Here is a 19,743-nt window from a genome sequence, read left to right as displayed (position 1 = left end):
ACGTCCGCCGAGTCGATGTCCCTCGACAGCCGCCGTATCGACGTCATCCTGCCTATAAAGGCCGTGCGCAGCGTCCGTTGCTCAGTCCCGTTTTTCCGCGCTTACTCAGTGCCTCGGAATATCGTTGCTCAGTTTCGTAGATATATTATTCCATTTTCCTCGAGATAGTCGATCCATACTCAATGGCTTCCTCGTCTGAACCGACGACCCCTCGGTCCGGCTTTAAAAAATGCCGTGACTGTGGAAAAAACATGGCGCTAAAGGACCCTCACAGGGTCGGTCTGTGGTGTTTGGGAGCTGAACACCATTGTTCGGAGTGTGAGGACTATATGTCCATGACAGCTAAAGCCCTGAAGGAGCGTAGGGGGAAGCTGGAAAAAGGTAAGACTTCTAAAGCTTCTTCTTCCTCGACGAAGTCGAGACATTCGTCTCCTCGTCACCATTCGCGCTCCAGGTCTCGAAGCGGGTCCCATCACTCTTCGAGATCGAAGCACTTGAAAAGGAGACGCCGAAGATCCCCTTCTTCATCCTCCTCTTCCTCTGTTTCACCTAAGAGAATCCCTTGCCCCACGAAGCATAGTTCCTGGGCTGAATGGGAGGAATTCCGAAAAAATGATCGTCTTCGAGAAAGCGGCCTTGACCCCCTCGAAGATGCCGAGAGCGATGCTCTGGTCGAAAAACCCGAAGGTCCAAAACGCCGCGAGTCGCAGCACCCGGCGAAGGAAGCTTCTCGAGCGCGTCACGAACCCTCGAGTAAAGCAAAGACCTCAAATCCTTCGACGGTTCAATCGACGCCGTCGACGCCGAGGTCGGTGTCTTCGACGCCGTTGTCGAAGGGACCTTAGACACACGGGTCTGTCGACTCGACGCCATCTTCAACACCGGCGTCGACGCCAAGGAAAGTCACGGTTGCGGCGCACCCAGTGGCTATTCCCAGGTCTTTGATTTCGATGAGATTGTCGATATCCTCGAGCAGAATTCCGATTCTATCGAAGACCTCGAGGCCTCCACCTTTGTTTTCAACGCCACTTTCGAAGCCTTCGGCGTTGACGACATCGTTTTCGAGGCAGATTACGACAAGTTTGGCACCCTCTGCCTTGGAGATGGGTTTCACACCCTTTGTGAGCTCAGACCAATTGAGAACAATGTCTTCAATTATGGAAGAGGGAGAACTGTCTGATCAAGAAGAGCCATTTGAGTTGCAGGGATCTGCAACCCCAGTTCAAGAGGAGTTCTCCTCAGAGGAACGCAGATTAAAGGAACTCCATGATTCCTTACATGAGGAAAGTGGTTTAGACACTTCCCCAGAGGTGGAGTTCGCTAGGCCAGACCCGGGGGAGCATGCTGAAACCCCTTATAGAGCCTTAATGGCCAGGATTACAGAATTTATGGGGTGGTCAACACCTTCACCGGCTTTCCAACAGGATGACCTCACGGATATTCTTTTTTTTTTTTATAAATCTTTTTTTATTGATTTGTTAAACAGAGAACAAAAGAAGAAAAAGAAAGGCAGCACGTACAGCCAGTGCACAAAAAGACATTAGGAGACCTATCATCGAGAACACAACAGATAGCAGTGCTTAACATATTCCTTGACAGTTGTATAGTTCTGCGGGGGGTGGGGGAACTGGGGCTCATAAATCCGCACCCCCCACCCGGCAGCTGCGTAGGGCATCGCCGCTGTCCCTTGTTTTAGTCTTAGCATTTATAGCTCCCATTTTCCCCATATTTTCTGGAACTTACGGGGGGCACCCCTCGCATTATAAATTCGCCTCTCCAGGGAGGCGCGTCTGTCCATTTCATTGGACCATCTGTCAATGGTTATCCTGTCCCCCGATCCCCATGTGGCTGCCGTGAGTCTCTTTCCTGCTCCAAGTGCTACTCCTAGAAACAATCTCTCATACTTGTTAAGGTCAGTTTCACCTCCTATACCCAGCAGGATAAGCTTAGGGTCTCTGGGGATTGTGGAGCCAAGTATTCTGGAGAGGTGGAGTAAACACGCAGTCCAAAACTCCTGCACCACCCCGCATTCCCACACCAAATGGTAGAAGGAGCCCTCTGCCCTTTTGCATCGACTGCATTCTGCGTTTCCATCCCCACTCCAACAGGCCATTTGCGTTCTGGAGTAGTAGGACCTGTGCAGGATTCGGAGCTGAATCAGCCGGAGTTTGGCGTCTATCCCTATTTCCCTCGGGGACATCAGGGCTTCCACCCACTCCTCCGTCTCTAGTGGCCCCAGGTCCTGTTCCCATTTAGCCCTGAGGTTGTCAAGCTCCCCGGATCCAAAGGAATTAATTGCCTGATAGAGGGTGGAGGTTACCTTGTGGGGGATGGGGTGTGGAAGTATTTTTGTTTCCAGGGGAGAGCAGGCGGGTATATCGGCCAGGTTCGGGAGTTGGGTATTAATGGCGTGTGTAAGCTGGAGGTATCTGAAGCGGTCCATGGGTGACAGCCCGTGTCTCGTTCGCAGGGTTTCAAAGTCCGTTATTCGCCCCTCCTGGACAATGTCCGCCAGAGTGGATATCCCTTTCCTCTCCCAGGTTTCGAAGTGGCCCATTTTTTGTATTTCGGGAAGGTGTGCATTACGCCAAAGGGGTTGGAATAGGGTTGGTCTGTCTGCCCAGCCTAAGTATCTGTGTATCTCCCTCCAAACTCGCTGTATATGACGGGACCCGGTCGGCGCTGCTCTTAGGTTCCTTGGGCTATCATATAGTACATGCCGGGGGGATGGCAAGCCGGTGTCCCGTCTCCACGCGGATGTGTGGTAGCAGCGGGTCTCCATGTAGCCATTCATTTGCCACTCCCGCTTGTGCCGCCCAATAATATGTGCAAATGTTGGGCAGTCCTATACCCCCATCCCACACGGACGATAGAGCGTTTTTAGGGCAATGCGCGGCTGTTTCCCCTCCCCAGAGAAGTGTACGGAGAGTCCGGTTTATATCTGCGAATATTGTGGCCGGGATGGGGAGCGGGGCATTTTGGAGGACGTACAGAAATCTCGGGAGTGCCAGCATCTTAAACAGTGCCGCCCTCCCGAGTAATGAAAGTGGGAGGGAGTGCCAGTGGGCGACATCGTTCTCCAGTTTTTGCATTATCGGGTGTAGGTTCAGTTTGGGGAAGTCCTGTGTCTTGTTAATACGTATGCCTAGGTAGGTGAAGCCCAGAATTGAAACGGAGTATGGACAGGGATCTGGGATTGCTTCCTCCCCTCCCTGTACCGGGAAGTAAATTGTTTTCTGTGTGTTGACCCGTAGTCCCATGAAGTGTTGGTATTCCTCCAGGGTTCTGGTCACAATCGGACAGGAGATTATTGGGTTGCTCAAATATATCAGAAGGTCATCCGCGTACAGCGAGACCCGTTCCTCCCCGCCCCGTGGCCAGGCGAATCCTGTCCATCGTGTGTCAGTTCTCAACTGGATTGCCAGAGGTTCAATGGCGAGGAGAAACAGCAGGGGAGAGAAGGGGCATCCCTGCCTGGTCCCCCTACTCAGCTGGAATGTGGCGGATGATTTCCCATTGACTCTTACAGAGGCCTCGGGGAGGGAGTAAAGGAGTTTAACCCATGACATGAAGTATTGTCCAAAGCCCATGCGTTCCATTATGTCCCACAGGGCTTCCCATCCCACCGAATCGAAAGCCTTCTCGAAGTCCACCGCCAGGAGGGCTAGTGGAGACTGGATCTCGTCAGCTCGGTCGAGGGCAATCTGGACCCTGCGGAGATTCATTCGGGTGGACTTGCCGGGCATAAAACCACACTGATCTGGGTGGGTTAGGGATCCAATCACCCCCAGCAGTCTATTGGCGAGGACTCTGGCTAGCGTTTTTGCCTCCCCATTTATTAAAGAAATGGGCCTGTAAGAGGCGCAGTGCTCCGGGGGTTTCCCTGCTTTGGGGATCACCACTGTCGTTTTCCAGAGGTCTGGGGGGAGGGTGCCCTGTTCTCTGCTACGGAGGAACATGTCATGCATGTGTTTCGTTGTCGTTGCGCTCAGTTTTTTCCACAGTTCTACCGGGAACCCGTTGGGGCCAGGGGTCTTCCCCGTCTGTAGTTGTGAGAGGGCTTCCCCTACCTCATCCTCAGTGATGGCAGTGTCTAAATGTTCTGTCTGAAGTTCAGAAAGGCGGGGGATCGTGATATCGTCCAGGAAGTTCGGGGCGTTTATTGTGGGGTCTCGTATTTGTGGGGAGTATAGTTCTCTGTAGTAGTTTGCGAATTCCCCTGCGATCTCAGCGTCCCCCGTTAGTAAGTTCCCGTCCTGGGTTTGGATGGCCCGTACTTGTCCTTTGCTCTGTTCCCTGCGTTCCAGCCAGGCTAGTGTTTTGGTGGCTTTGTCTCCTCTCTCGTATATCTGGCTCCGGGCCTGCCAGTGGGCAGTTCGGGCATTATCTAAGGCCCTGTCTCTCAGGATTGTTTGGGCTGTTACCAAGGCCTCATGCGCCTCCTGGGTTCCCTCCTCGAGGAATTGCTCCTCCCGCCTAGTTACCTGGGCTTCTGCTTCGGAGATTGCCTCGCTATGTTGTTTGCGGTGAGCTGCCACCAAGGATATTGCTTCCCCCCGTATGACGGTCTTGTATGCCTCCCACCTTGTTATTGGGCAGTCTACTGCCTCCATATTTGAGTCGAAGTATTCCGATGTCTTGTTTGCAAGCCCTTCCAGTATTTCGGGTATCCCTAAGTAATAGGTGTTTAGGCGCCAGGTGGGTTCTTGTTTTGCTGATGGGCCCTTGAGTTTTACCAATAGGGGGGAGTGGTCAGAGATCCCTCTCGCCAGGAATTCTGCGGACAATAGTCGATGGCCCATATTCATTGGGGTGAGGATATAATCAAGTCTGGATAGGGACCGGTGTGCGTTGGAGTAGAACGAGTAGCCCCGATCTAGTGGGTGGGCTGCCCTCCATGTGTCAGATAGCCCCATAGCTTCTGCAAAGGTGTTGAGTTTGGTCGGGACGTCTACCGCTCTGCTGCCCACGCGTGTTCTGTCCCGAGCTGTCTCCATGACCTCATTGAAATCCCCCCCTATCGCCCATGAGTCCGCCCGTTCTTCCAGTATTATATCCTGGAGCTCGGCCAGGAGTTCCGTTGTGAGCGTGGGAGGTGCATACACTGCCACGAGGCCCCAAGTCTCCCCCCTCAGTTCACCCAGTACCATCACAAACCTGCCCCGAGGGTCTGCTTTAACTTTCCTCGTAGTAAACGGAAATCTCTTATGTAAGAGGATCATTACTCCCCTAGAGCCTCTGGAGAACCCAGCAAGGTATGTGTGCGGGTAATTTGATTTCCTAAAGAGCCCACAGTTGGTACCGATCAGGTGGGTTTCTGTTATGAATGCAATGTCTGGGGAGTGGCGGTTAAGGTATTGAAGTACCAGTTTACGCTTTATGCCCGACCCCAGGCCGTTCACGTTCCAGGTCAACAGGGATATTTGTTTCTTGTGTTATATCGGCGTGGGATTTGGATTGGGGTAATATTTAAGGATGCGGAGTGGTTCCCTTTTTCCTATCTTGCCTGCCGTTCTAGGGTGTAATTGACGCCTGAGCCCTTCTGTCGTGCTTATTTGATGATCTATGTTGTGTGCTTCATGTGCAAACTCTAGAACCCCAACCTGTGAACCGTAGGCCACGTCCGTGCAGGTGGGTATGTGCTGGCCAGTGGGGGGGACGTGTCGGTCCCCCTCATATCTCGTGTAAGGATTTCTGTGAACTGTTTTGCTGCCCACTATTGCTGGTGGCTGTGACATGAGGCCCGTCTTTTCCTTCTCCAAAAACCCCAAACTCCCCCGCACTTCCCCCCAACCTGAAGTACCTGTTCCCCTAACCATTTAAACTACTAGAGAGGCGAAGGCCCCAACTCGAAGGCGGGGGGGTGGTCAGGAGGACCCTACCCCGCAACTCGTGTGGTTCAAGAACCACTGAACTTAGAGTAAAGCTAACAGTGAAAGGTCCCCCTCGGGGGGCGCAGAGGTGGTAGCCGGCCAGGGCCGCCGGTCGCAAGGATCTCATACTGTTCCTTATTCCTGTCCCTCAGCAGCTGCACATTTTCAGGTGTGACCTCTGTCGATCGGGGGGCCGAGTCCTCCCGCCTCCCCACGTGGTGGGATGTCCTGTCCAGTAGGGCGGTTGTTGTCTCCATCGTTGCTGCGGGGTGTGTTTCCATCCGGTCTATTCGGGCGTGGAGTAGAGAGGACCTGTGTTTCCAACCAGTCCCAGGCCTCGCGGGGTGTGTAGAACACTTGGACCTTGCCGTTGTGGTACACTTTGAATGTTGCCGGAAAGAAGAGTGCATATTTGATGCCCAGGGGTGACCGTTTCTTTTTGATGGAGTCGTAGGACTGACGCGACTTCTGGACCTCCCTCGTGTAGTCGGGGAAGAGCCCGATTCGGTGACCATTGTAATTGATGGGGCCGGTCGCCCTTGCCATGTGCAGTAGTGTGTCCCGGTCCCTGTAGTTCATGAGTTTCGCGATCACCGTTCGTGGGGGGGCCCCCGGGACTGGTCTGCCCGTCGGAACTCTGTGTGCTCTTTCTATTGAGAAGAATTTTGAGAGCTGCTTGGGAGCCATCAAGTCTGCCAGCCAGTGCTCCAGAAAGAGCTCCATAGAGGGCCCTTCCTCTTTCTCAGGATGGCCGAGTATGTGGAGGTTGTTCCGACGGGACCTCCCCTCACTATCTTCGGCTCTGTTTTCCAGTGTGGTGATTTTCCGTTACATTTGCTCAAGGCGGCCTCCCAGGTTTTTAACCGTGTCCTCTGTGTCTGATATTCGTTGTTCTGCTTCTCCGACCCTGGTAGTGAGGTTCCTTAAGTCTTGCCTCACAAAGGACACCTCGGAGGCCAACCCGTCTATTTTGGTCTCTACCGAGGTTCTGGAGTCGTTGATTGCTGCCATGATGTCGGTGAGGGACAGTGTTTGGGCCGCACCCCCCTTCATAGCCTCATTGTCCACCCCACTAATTGGGTCCGGGAGAGCCGCCGGGGGGCTCGTCGTGTATTTGTCCATTTTGTTTTGGGTCGTTCCCCTGCGGGGCTGGTCCTTGCCCATCCTGACCCTGTGGGGCGGCTCTGGGTGCGGGTATGTCTCCTTGGGCGGAGGTTCCTTCCTGGGTGGTCCTCCGCCTCCCGCTCCGTCCCCGTGGTCCCCTGCGGGCTGCCTGTTGGTGGCCCTATCACTGTTTGCGCCGCGCTGCTCAGACCTTTGTCGGGCCTTGGCCTGCGCAGTTTGGTTCTATGTCCCGTATAGTCCAGCTCTGGGCATGCTTTGTCGTGTGGTTCCGGAGGTGCGGGAGGGGGGGTGATTATGCAGGCAGAGGGTGGTGTTGGTCTGTGCCTGGGGGGGGGGCTGAACCCCTAGTTTCTTTCCCAGTGCGTGGCGGGTGCTTTTTGGGTTGCTCGACCGTTGGCAGGGGACCTCGGTTGTAGCACCTGGGGCAGACCCCCAGCAGGTCCGCTTCGATCCGCTGGTAATTGTCCCCGCTGCCGGACGCCCCCAAGATTTCACCTCCCCCCGCCAGCCGCCGCGTGTGCCTCCCCCGCACTCGATGTTCCCCCTCGACCCAGGCGGCCCGCGCACAGCGGGGGCTGGGGAGGGAGAGCCCGCACGAGTCGTACCGGGGGAGGGGGGGAGGAGGCAGCCTCAGGTCTGGCGGGCGGCCCACGGGACCGGCCGATCCGGCGGCGACGGTCCGCAGCGGCCGCAACGTAGGCCCGGGGGGGGAGGCGGGGGGGAGGTCCTCACCTCTCGCTTCGGTGGGCGACGACTCTGGTCCCGCAGCAGCAGTCCCGTGGGCCCTGGGGGGGGGGGCGAGCCCGCAGCGATCGCCGATGCGTCCTCTTCGGGGCTGCGCCGGTTGCGGCTGGTGTTCACGCCGGCTCGCTTGCGCGGCCTGCCTCGCGGCCCTGCGGTCCCGGCCGGGGCTTCACACGGTGCGGGAGGCTCAGCCAGGTCCGATTTTCCTCCGGATTTTTCGGAGGGGATGCTGGTGCATTCCCCTACCGTGGTGCAGGTCAGCAAAAAGTTTGGAGAAACGGCAGTATTATGGAGGATTTAGGCGGCCCTGGCAGAGCGACGTGAAGCTAGGTCTTCATTCGACGCCCCCTGGTGGCGAGTCCCCTCACGGATATTCTTGATAAAGGTCCACAGGATGATCCTGTAGTACCTTTTCATAAAGCTCTTCAAAGAAAAATGACGAACTGGGAAACCCCAGATGTCGTCCCGGCAGTAAATAAAAAAACTGTCTGCTAAATACAGGGTATCTTCTGCAGACCCAGAGTTTTTGTCCAAACACCCATCCCCAGAAAGTCTGGTGGTACAGGCAGCATCTTCTCCTGACATCAAGACTGCTTACCCTACCGTCCCACAGGACAGGGACGATAAGCAATATGATGCTATGGCTAAGAGTCTTTTCGGCATGTAGCATGGTGTTAAAATCTATTAATGCTACTTGCACCCTTGCTAGATTTAGCCATACACTTTGGGAGTGTGCTTCTACAGCGGCTGACTGCATCCCGGAGGGAGAAGAAAGGGAGGCGTTCCTAAATATCATAAGGGACGATAAAGACGCTATGTGCGAATCCCTCCAGACGGGCATTGACTCGGCTGACAGTATCAGCAGAGCAATGGCGGCAAGTACAACCATGAGATTTGCTTGGTTGAGAAAGTCTGGTTTTGCCCCAGATGTGCAAGCCAGGCTCTTGAACATGCCATTTGATGGCTCTTCTTTGTTTGGGAAAAAGGCGGATGACAGTTTAGAAAAACTGCAAACATCAAAGGCAGCAGCAAAATCCCTAGGCGCTGCAATCCGTCGGACACCTTTTGTCCCACAGGAACCTCTGTGAGAGGCAAGTCTTTTCGCTTCCACTTCGCATTCGGAAGAGGTAGAGGACGACCGGCTCAAAGGGGACAAAGAACTACCCCAGGTGGACGGGGTAGATATTCAAAAGCCGCAGCAACAGCAGGTGCCTCTTTACCATCGGCATCTGCATCAACCGCCCCTAAACCACTCTGAAGACTTCCCTCACAAGACACCTGTAGGAGGCAGGTTAACTCAACATCTGGCGGAATGGCAGGCTATCACGTCAGATGCTTGGGCATTGGAGACAGTTGCACAAGGTTACTTCCTGCCTCTCCTACGCATACCTCAGACATCCACCGGGGATCAGCTCTCAAAAAGCTCCAGATCCGCTCCTCTTGCAGGAAATTTTAGACCTGCTAGAGAAAGGTGCCATAGAACCGGTACCTGTAGCGGAGAGGAACAAGGGCTGGTACTCCCCTTACTTTCTCATACCAAAGAAAGACGGAGGACTGAGACCCATCTTGGACTTGCGGGAATTGAACAAATTCCTCAGGAAAGACAAATTCAAGATGGAAACTATCTCTCAGATCCTTCAGGCCCTTCAGTTCCAGGACTGGTTGGTATATCTGGACCTTCAGGACGCTTATTTCCATGTGCCAATCCTTCACAAACACAGGAAATACCTGAGGTTCGCAATTGGCAACTCATTATCAATTTCGAGTTCTGCCATTTGGGCTGACCTCCGCCCCGAGAGTTTTCAAGTTAATGTCGGTAGTGGCTGCAAGTCTAAGGAGGGAAGGGATTCACGTCTACCCCTACCTGGACGATTGGTTGATCAGAGCTGTATCTTCGGAACAAGCTCAGATCCAGCTAGATCATGTTTGCCACTCCCTTCACAGACTGGGCTTCTCCCTCAATTTAAAGAAGTCACAAATGATACCATCGCAGAGACTCCAGTTCATCGGAGCGATCCTGGACACTTCCGTGGGAAAAGCCTTGCCACCAGAGGTGAGGGCTCAAGATATTCTACAGATGGTCACCAAGTTTCAAAATGCCCAACGTCTCCCAGCCTTCGACTTTTTGAGGTTGCTAGGCCTCATGGCATCCTGCATTTTCCTTGTGCCAGAGGCTCGCCTGAGAATGAGATCTCTCCAGTGGGCACGGAGAACTCAGTGGTCACAATTCTCAGGGAGAATGAGAGATCTTCTTCAGGTTCCCGACAGGGTGGCTTGAGACCTTCAGTGGTGGGCCTGTCAGGAGAACATTCTGAAAGGAGAGCAGTTTTGGCAACCTTGGCCGGAGATAACCGTAGTCACGGATGCCTCACTTACGGGGTGGGGAGCCCACGCCAACGACTTGACGATCAGCGGTCATTGCTCTCCATCGGAGTCCAGACTACATATCAACCTGTTAGAGCTGAGGGCCATCAGACTTGCGCTGAAGGCTTTTCTGTCATCTGTACAAGGAAAGAATGTCCTGATAATGACGGACAACACAGTGGCCATGCATTACCTCAACAAAAGAGGAGGCGTAGGATCACTACCACTGTGCAGAGAGGTGATGCAGCTCTGGTTTTGGGCAATCCAAGAAGGAATCTCTCTATCGGCAGTTCACCTAGCCGGAGAGAAGGCCCCGGATTGGGCCAGGAGAACGTGGTACCCGGACCTTCTAGACTTGTCTTTCTGCCCTTCAATTCGACTTCCACTCAGAGAATCTGCTCTCACAGAAGGGAGGTCAGGTTCGCCATCCAGACAGCAAAACCCTCAACCTTCACGCTTGGCTTCTGAAAGGCTGAGGTACAAGGATTGGGACCTCCCTGATGATGTTATGGAGGTGTTACTTTCGGCAAGAAGGCCAGCAACAAAATCTTTATACCGCTGCCGTTGGAACAGATTTTGCAGCTGGTGTAGGGAAAAGAATACCGATCCCTTTTCATGTGGTACACCAATGGTTTTGTCCTTCCTACTTTATTTAGCGAATTCAGGCCTTCAAGTTGGCAACATCAAGGGCCATCTCGCAGCGCTATCCATCTTTAAGCGCAATGCGGAAGAACCATCCTATTTCAAGTTACCCTTGGTAATACAGTTTCTAAAGGTGTTAACTAACGTTTATCCCCCAAGACCATTCCAGGTTCCCCTATGGGATTTAAATTTATTCCTAACTTTCCTGATGGGCACACCTTTCGAACCACTCCACTCTTGTTCGTTAAGGTTTCTTACCCTTAAGACTGTTTTATTAGTAGCACTTACATCTGCTAGAAGGGTGAGAGAGTTACAAGCTCTTTCTTGTAAACCCCCTCATACAATCTTTCACAAAGACAAAGTTGTTCTGCAAGTGAAGCCTAATTTCCTCCTAAAGGTTTCTGAATTCATATCACACAGAAGATTACCCTTCCATCTTTCTATCCTCCTCCCCATCCGGGGAAAGAGGAAGAGAGGTTACACAAGCTGGACCAAAGAAGGGCTTTAAGTTTTTACATTAGTAGACTGGCTAGGATAAGACAAGCAGACCAGCTGTTTCTAGGCTACGCAGGTCACAAGCTGGGGCTACCGATAACTAAGCAGACCATTTCCAGATGGATTATTTTAGCCATTTTGGAATGTTATAAACTGGCAGGAAAAGAGCCCGCTCAAAATCTTAGGGCTCATTCGACCAGAGGTATTGCAGCTTCATCGGCCCTCAAAAGAGGAGTGCCGGTTCGAGACATATGTGCGGCTGCCACATGGTCGTCCGTCCATACCTTTACACTGTTTTACAACTTGGATTCCTCCTCCAGTCAGGAAACTAGTTTTGGAAGGGCAGTATTGCACTCTATTCATGAATAAGAGGAAGCATGAAGTCAGTACTCCCACCTCCAATAACAGAATACTGCTATGGGAGCCTAGCTAAGATAAGGAATACGTCGGAGGACACAATCCCTTCGAAGAACAAGTTACTTCTTACCTTGTAACGTTCTTTCGATGGGATGTTCCTCCGATGTATTCCTTATTGACCATCCCAACCATCCCCGCAGCACTACTTCCCTTGTTGCAGCGTACGCCCCTTCAGGGTGATTAGTCTAGTCCAGAAAGAATTATTGTGGGCTACAAAACGGAACTGAGCAACGGACGCTGCGCGCAGCTTTATAGGCAGGATGACGTCTACGTCGATACGGCGGCTGTCGAGGGACATCGACTCGGCGGACGTCGACGCGCAGCGCCCTCTAGAGAGAAAATTTCCAAGGCCAGCAAAGCTGGAAAGAGATATCTAAGATAAGGAACATCCCATCGAAAGAACGTTACAAGGTAAGAAGTAACTTGTTTATCTAGTTGTATGATATATGTAAAATACTTAACTGTAAATTGCCATATGTATTTTATGTGTTTTTGTTTTTCTTATGTTAAAACGTTTTGTCATGAGTCAGTTCATTGGAGTCTCTTTTCACAATGTGTTGTAATGAAAGAATTCTAGCGTCTGCATGTATTTTAACTTTTCAAAGGCCATTGTTATGTTACTGTCTTTCATGCCAGCTCAGGAGGTGGACATGGCCTGCTAGCCCGAGCTGAGGTGCTCCCGAGCTAAGTGAGACATTCAGTTTGGTCTGTGGGTTGTTACCGGCCATGTCCACTCTCCTGATCGGACATGAAAGCTATTAACATCCCGGGGTGCAAATAGCTTTCATTATTTTTCCCCGGAAGTCGCTCTGCTTTTGCAGCCCAGCTCCCGAGGGGGAACAATGGAGAGAAAAAAAAAAAGATGGCAGCCCCCATATGGAGAAGCGACTAAGTCAATTTTCCATGTCTATGGCCGGGAGACTGGAGGTTCACCCGGGACCAGAACACAGAGCTCGGGTCCTACAGGTAAGTGGGGATGCAGGATTTTGGGGGGGGGATAGGGAGGAGTGTGGGGGTAGAGGGGCATTTTAACAAGAACAAAACTTTGCACCACCTGCGGAAGGAGCTTGGATGGTTGGGACAGTGGGTGGAGAACGTCTTTTCTCGTCTGCTGTTCCATCTGCCTGATTGGCTGAGCACCACCGTTCCTCGGGTGCGAATGTGTAATACTGTGGTGGCTGCTAATGGCTCGACAGGTAAAAAACATTCCCACTGAGGGCTATGCATTGGACCTTGATTTATCGAATTGTAGAAGGAATAGGGCAGTGCATCAACCTTTGCCTCTATGCTGTAGTGAAGTATAAACCCAAATGCTAGATCGAATCCATTATTCAAGCTCCCAAAGAAACATTCTTTCTCACTTTCTAGTGTCATGGTATTCCCAACATAACCATTGTTTTTGCTACATTTCAGAAAACCCTCCGAGTGCCAAGCAACCCACTAAGATGCTGGTCATCAAAAAGATTTCAAAAGACGATCCAGTGGCCTTCTCAGCTGCATTTGCATCACCCATACCTCACCTTTCAAATGGTGGCAACAAGTGTTCCACGGCTGTGCCGATAGTGTACAAGAACCTAGTTCCTAAGCCTGCGCCGCCTCCTTCCAAGGTAACACTCTAGGTGGGGAGTGATTTGGGCAAAAAATATGAGTCTTGTGACCTAGGGGTTAAAACTCACGCTGAGTGTTTAGAGTTTAAGATAGGACTTGTTATGATGGACAATGCTGCCCTGAAGGTTATGAAAGAGCACATTTTTACCAATGGTGTCTTGCAAGTTACATTGGGGTACCATTCCTTTATTATTTCAAATAAAGGCCAACTCATTAATCGAACAGATGGAAGCAATCTATTTTTCTCTTGACCTGTTTGTTACGATCTGGCAAAAGTAATATTACAATAATGTAGTGGATTAAAAACCAGGTAGTTTAGGATTTCCAACCAAACTTTAGTCCCACTCCAAGAACACTAGCAATAGTGTGTACCTTTTTGTAATCTCTACATTGAGTAATAGTATCCTTATACGGTTACCAATTATTTTGTCTTTTAAGCATTCTAAATGTTTTGCTTTCTGTTTAATCAACCAGTTTCTGTTCTCTAATCTGGCACATTCTCTAAAATCTATCATTCAGTATGGGTCTAGCTTATTTGACGCACGTCATTTTAACATGTATTGCAGTGATGTTTGTTATATTGCCTTCTGTAGTCTAGAAGTTTGCCTGGTTTGTTTGCATGGAATATGCTTTTTTAATGCATTTATATTTTCATTTAATAGGAATAATTATTAGAATATTTATTGAGATTTGACTTGCTTTGGGAAGCAACCGTGTGCTTTGCGATCATAGAGTGAAGAACGCAGTGAGTGAAGCAGCAGAAAAGGGAGCAGGGAGCTAATTGGGGAGGGCGGCCAATTGGCAGCAAGGGATCTACAAGCACCCAGGGGAGGAAATAGTGAGGAGCAGATCAGTCTGTTAGGACTGATATTTCTAAATCTCTGGCCTGATGGACAGATGTATAGACGGCCAACCTAGTATTGCAACAGGGCCAACTCTGTGAGCTGTAGCCAAGAGAGTTCAAGGCGAGTGGTCTACGCTAAGTCTCAAGAGTTGATGATCTTGTAAGGGGTTCACAATGAGCGCATGTTAGAAAGATTCCGCTCTAATGCACCTTTCCTTTCATCTTTATGGACCCCCAAACCTTTGCTTTTATTTTTGATGCTGACCTGCTCTTTTTGCAGTGCAGTAAAGCCTTAAGCTTCACTACACTGGCTTTTGCTCATGTTATGGGTAAACCGACGTTTCTTTTAGGCTGTCAGTACTGGGAAACTGTGTTTCCCTTGGTCATGTTGCTACTTTTGGTTACTTTGTATCGCGTGTGGCAACTTAATATTGTACAAAGCAGCTACACTGCAGTGCAATGGGGTACACGTTTTGTTTTGCCCTAGACTAACTCAGCGGATTTTTGGTTACCCTACGTTTGCTTAAAGGATAAGCTGGTGGCAGTAGTGACTTTTTTCCACTTTTTGGGACGTTTTAGCCTTATTGCGTTTGGCTACTAACTTTGGCTAGTGTCCAAACATGGCCGTGCCACATGGTTTTGCTCTTGTCCTTTGGTCATCTTATTTAGCCTTCTTCCTGGCCTGTGAGACCAGAAAAATCCTTATAAGGGCTTTAGTGAGTTAGGCAAGATTGTAGGCAGCCTTGTCCTCATGGTAATAGGTAACCCAACATTTTCTATATGCCTGTGCTACACAAGTTGGTAGAGTGACTGAACAGCCAGGCTTATCTCAAGAGGGGTCAATGTGAGCTGTGGGGTTGTAACCTAGAGGTTCACAGTGATAGGTGTTCAAATAACACTTATTCTCCAGGTTTCTTGATTAAAATAATTATTAAGTCAGTTTTAAAATAAGCTTTCTTTAGAAGGGAGCAATATGTAACACTTAAATATACTTTAACAATAAACTCCTTCAGTTCAATAAAGTAAGTAGATAGCACACAAGTCTTGCACAATGGTAAAGAGTTTTGTTGTAAAGAGGAACCACTGTTGTGCCGCAAGCTGGGAAGCTTGTGCCGGGCAAAGCTGCAAGCAACTCTGCAAAGGGCAGCCAATGCAAGTTGTAATGACGAGCCGCCATGCATTATATGGTAACAGTAAGGTTTTATTGCCAAGATAAGTACATATGTAAAGACCCACAACCTTCCTCTGGCAGCTCTCCTTCCAACTGGCTTTCTCCAGCTCCTGCATTTTCCCTTCCAGAACTCAAAACCTTGCTCCACCATAACGTTACACTGCCTTCCTAGTGAAGTGCAATACACAACACCCCCCCCCCCCTTTGCCCCCAAACATTTAGAAACATTTGAGAAATGTTCCAACTATATACATACATATTCAAATTAAATAGCTTTAGCAAAATACAACTTTTCAGATAACACAATTGAATTGATATTTGATTTCATATTTTATTTCTATCGCGCCTGCATACAAAGTGTTTCAGAGACTGACCAGGCAAGGTAGGGGAACAGGGGAGAACAAAACAGCGATCCTACTAGGCCCAGTGATATTGAGAACACGCAAGGGCATGGGGGAGGGGCAAAGTGCATGGAAGGGGGGAAAAATGGAAACGTGCGGAGCAAAGGAGACGCAGATAAATAGAGAAATACATAATAAAGGCAACAAACTGGTATTGCGGCCAGCAAGTGCTGGCTTCAAGGCAGCAGACAGGGTAGGTTTAAGTGCAGGAAGTAAAAAAAGGGGGTGGGTGGGTCAGTATGTGTACAGATAGACCCCAGTGCAAGGGGTGGCCCGGAGGCAGTGCGGGAGGGTGGCAGGGTGAGCAGGTTCCTGGGCCCAGCGGACAGAGGGTGGCCAGGTGCACGGTGCCAGAGAACAGATCAGCAGTGGAGAGGATGGGCGAAGGCAGAAGCAAAGAGGAAGGTCTTGAGATGCTTGCGGAACCGGAGATGGTTCTCCTCGTTTTAGAGTGGCAGGGATTGAATTAAAGGCTGTTCACTACACACGCGTAGGCAGAGCAATTCTTTGAAAAGCCATTTGCAGCCACCACAGTATTACACATTCGCACCCGAGGAACGGTGGTGCTCAGCCAATCAGGTAGATGGAACAGCAGACGAGAAAAGACATTCTCCACCCACTGTCCCAACTATGTAATCTTTCATCCTTCTTTTCCCCCATCAGACCTTAAAATCACTTTAGCAATCCTAGACATAGTCCAAAGCTGCCCACTTTGAACTCTTACTGCACCGCTCAACACCTGCACAACACGTACTGGATCTGAATAGATCACCTTTCTTCTTGATAACTCTTTTCTTCACTCGTACCCAGTCCCCAACTTCCACTTTACATGCCCTCCTGGGAACACTTTCATTCACTTTTCTTACCCATTCGTCCTTCCTCTCATCCATCCTTCTTATCCCTTCTACCACACAATTAGATTCTATAGCCCTTCCCAACCACGGTGGCGATACCAACGTATTTGGCTTCCTGCCACTCATCAATTCAAACGCACTAATCCTAGTTTATGCATGGGGCGTTTATCGCAATGCATATAGCCGTTCTCTAATCTTATCCTTTCCCATTACTCCATCCGCACAGCATCCATGATGTACCGATTCACTTTTCTGCCATGTCATTCGTCTGGGGTTGTTATAGCGCTTATGCTTGATTCGACACATCCTCAAATAATACTGAAATACTCCACCAACAAATTGTCTGTCAAAACCGACCTAGGCAATCCTTCCCTTTCAAGAACACTTTGTAGAAACGCAACAGTACACTGGGATGTCGCATCCCTCACAATTTTAAACTCAGTCCACCTGGAAAACAAATCAATCACCACCACAATGAACCTTCCACATCCGCTACCTAAATCCATTGGACCAGTGATATCCATAGCTAAATCACTCCACACACCCACCGGTGCATCCACTTTAATCATCGGTTGGCATCTAGCCACAACACTCTTTGCAGACACCTCACAGTCGACACATGACCCCTACCATTCTTTCTATGTCCCGGTCAAAACCTGTCCCCTTTTAGGAGTTCTTGTGTCTTAAAAGAACCAATATGTCCTTGGTGACGGATTTCCATCAATCATCTAAGCAAACTGCCTGGAACCACAAGACTATCCCAACGATACAATATACAGTTCCTCACACTTAACTCTGACCTCACCTCCAACATTGCCCTCTCCTCCCCACTCAAAAGCCTCTTTTCTGGCCACCCTTGCCTAACAAATTCCAAAATCTCCAAATTTCATCAGTGTTCAATGTACCTTTCCACTATGCACGTCCAATCACCCCATCATGGGTGATATACACCATATCTGTAACACCGTCCTCTAATGCATCTTGACACCTTCCAAACTCCTCATCCCACAATCTGGACACATGATCAGCTCATACGTTCTCCTTCCTTGAGATTACCACTATCAAATTTGTGGAATTGTAACCTGGCCACCCAGCACGCAACTCTCCTAGACAACTTATCTAAACCTTTCTTCTCAAATATAGCTTTGAGAGGTTTATGATCTGTCTGTAAGGTAAACTGACTCGTGTTTCCAACATTGTGGATCCTCAGATGGCCTTACGATACTCGCCTCTGCGAAATCTCGCCATTTTAGCATTAAGAGGACCCGAGATAAGTCTGACTGCGCAGTTGTGCCTTTGGGTCACCTTTCTGCGGTTACCACCATCCGAAATTGCTTACCTGTGTCAAGGCCAGCAGTGAGAGGGGTGCTGCATAGTTTTCTACCAGGATCTTCACTCAAGAGTCCTTCCACTAGCCAAAGACACCAAATGGAGAGCTGCTAGAACCTGCAACCCCTGCGAATCAAGGGCTGAGGCTGACAGTGGGAAAAGCAAGTTCGGAACTATCAAGTCTTGGGAAGAATAGAGTATGGGGGTTAAGTTAGTGGTTCTTACCTACCCTATGACTCCCATTACAAGTCTATGGGCTTATAATAAACTTTCTGATGTTTGTTAATCTGCTTAGAATCGCATGTTCATAGTCTGACATCCAGTGGTCACTGCGGAGTATTGCATCTTGTTTTTTTCGAAAGTTGAAAAGGGGACGTCGACATCGGCGTGTCTGTTATATTATCCCTATAGTGAAGTGTAGTGTACCCAAAATCCCTCACGCGTCGAGGTCCCTCAGATTGTTTTTTTCCGCCCAGAATCTAGTCGCCTTATGCAAAGCTCGTAAGAGAAATTGCCATTTCCCATTTATTCGATCCTTGGTTGATTTGTCAGTTATTAACTAATACCACCTCCAGCCCTCTTTCGACGGCCATTCAACTTCCCCGCCGAGTCAAGATTCTATCCGCGCTGCCGAACACGTGGCCCCATCTACACAGTAGGGAGAGTGGGGGTTGGTGTGGACATTTCTGCTTCTTTTATAATGCCTTTCTCTTTCTCCCCCCTTTCCTTCTTGGTTTTTATCACTGCTTACGTCCTCAGCTATGTAGAGGACTCCTTTTTGATTTTGCCCACGTAACAGCAAATTTCCGTGGAAGGACAAGCATAAGTGGTGCAACCGCTGCTTACCCCTCAACTACAAGGCTGGGTGTGCAGCCTGTAAACTCCTTCGCCCAAAAACTTTGAAGGAACGCAGGGTCAAGAGGTGGGCAGCCTGCGGTATGTCGAAGGCTGATTCCTCGCCCGCGGCCGCAGTGTGACAAATGGGATAGTGATAACGCTACCTCCGTAGTGGAGGTTGTTGCGCTCTCATTGGAGCGCTCTCGCTCCACCGCGTCTGTCCCCAGCCCCGAAAAGCTTGGCTCCGGTTCTACTTATGGGCATGTTCACCCCAGCGACGCTGGCGCACACGGAAGTCACTAAACACACAATCCACTGCCATTCGTCGAGTAAATCGAAGAAGGCCTCGGCGCCAACGGAGACGCCGAACCGTAAGGACCCGCAGCCCTCCCCGCAGCCGCATGCGCCTCTAGCGACTGGGCCGTCTTCAACTAAAGGCGCTACCACCAAAACATCCGTCGAATTGCCTCGGAAGATGGCGTCCGTCGACGGTAAAGTTCCGGCACCACCGAAAACTATACACGACCAACCCTCAACAGAGAAGCTAGTCGTCGAAAGCATAGCTAGAATAGTCTCCAAACACTCACAGAAACGGGTGGTGAATGAGTCGCCGAAGCCCGCTCAGAGTCAGGGAGACGCTGAAATCTACAGAGGGGCAGGAACTACCCACCACGTCTAAGGGAAAACCCAGAGATACGTCCCCATCGTCGGGCCCAAGAGAAAGTTTCTCAGAGGGCGACGGGGGTATAGCCTCCACGCTATGGGAGAGATCTCGACGCCTAGAGGTGGAGGAACATCCATTTCCACCACTATAGTGTTCAGGGTTATCCCAGTGGACTAGGGAAAGACTTGAATCATGTATAGACTGGCTAGATAGGTTTGAGTCTACTTCTGAACACATTTCACCTAAAAGGCCAAGGGAGGTACTCCCTGAGGACCCTAGAGCTAAATTCCCAAGACTTTCTGACCCACTTGAGGAAGAAATGGATACATATGACCTCGCTGAAGAGGATCCACATTTTCAGGAAGAGGAAGAATT

At 50.2% G+C, this 19,743-nt stretch overlaps 1 protein-coding gene across 2 annotated transcripts in view; it reads left to right on the top strand.

The window, feature by feature from the left end:
* GPBP1L1 (GC-rich promoter binding protein 1 like 1) overlaps positions 1–19,743 on the top strand; it is a 602,443-nt gene that overhangs the window by 291,567 nt on the left and 291,133 nt on the right. For both annotated transcript variants that reach the window (XM_069642387.1, XM_069642388.1), the window contains exon 7: positions 13,074–13,267. In XM_069642387.1, coding sequence (XP_069498488.1) covers positions 13,074–13,267 — 194 coding nt within the window. The remainder of the gene's footprint in view (positions 1–13,073; positions 13,268–19,743) is intronic.

The sequence above is a fragment of the Ambystoma mexicanum genome, chromosome 1q, assembly GCF_040938575.1.
Source record: "Ambystoma mexicanum isolate Mex_15411 chromosome 1q, UKY_AmexF1_1, whole genome shotgun sequence".
Taxonomy (NCBI): domain Eukaryota; kingdom Metazoa; phylum Chordata; class Amphibia; order Caudata; family Ambystomatidae; genus Ambystoma; species Ambystoma mexicanum.
Note: the sequence above shows the minus strand (reverse complement) of the source record. Positions and strands in the feature narration are given on the sequence as shown.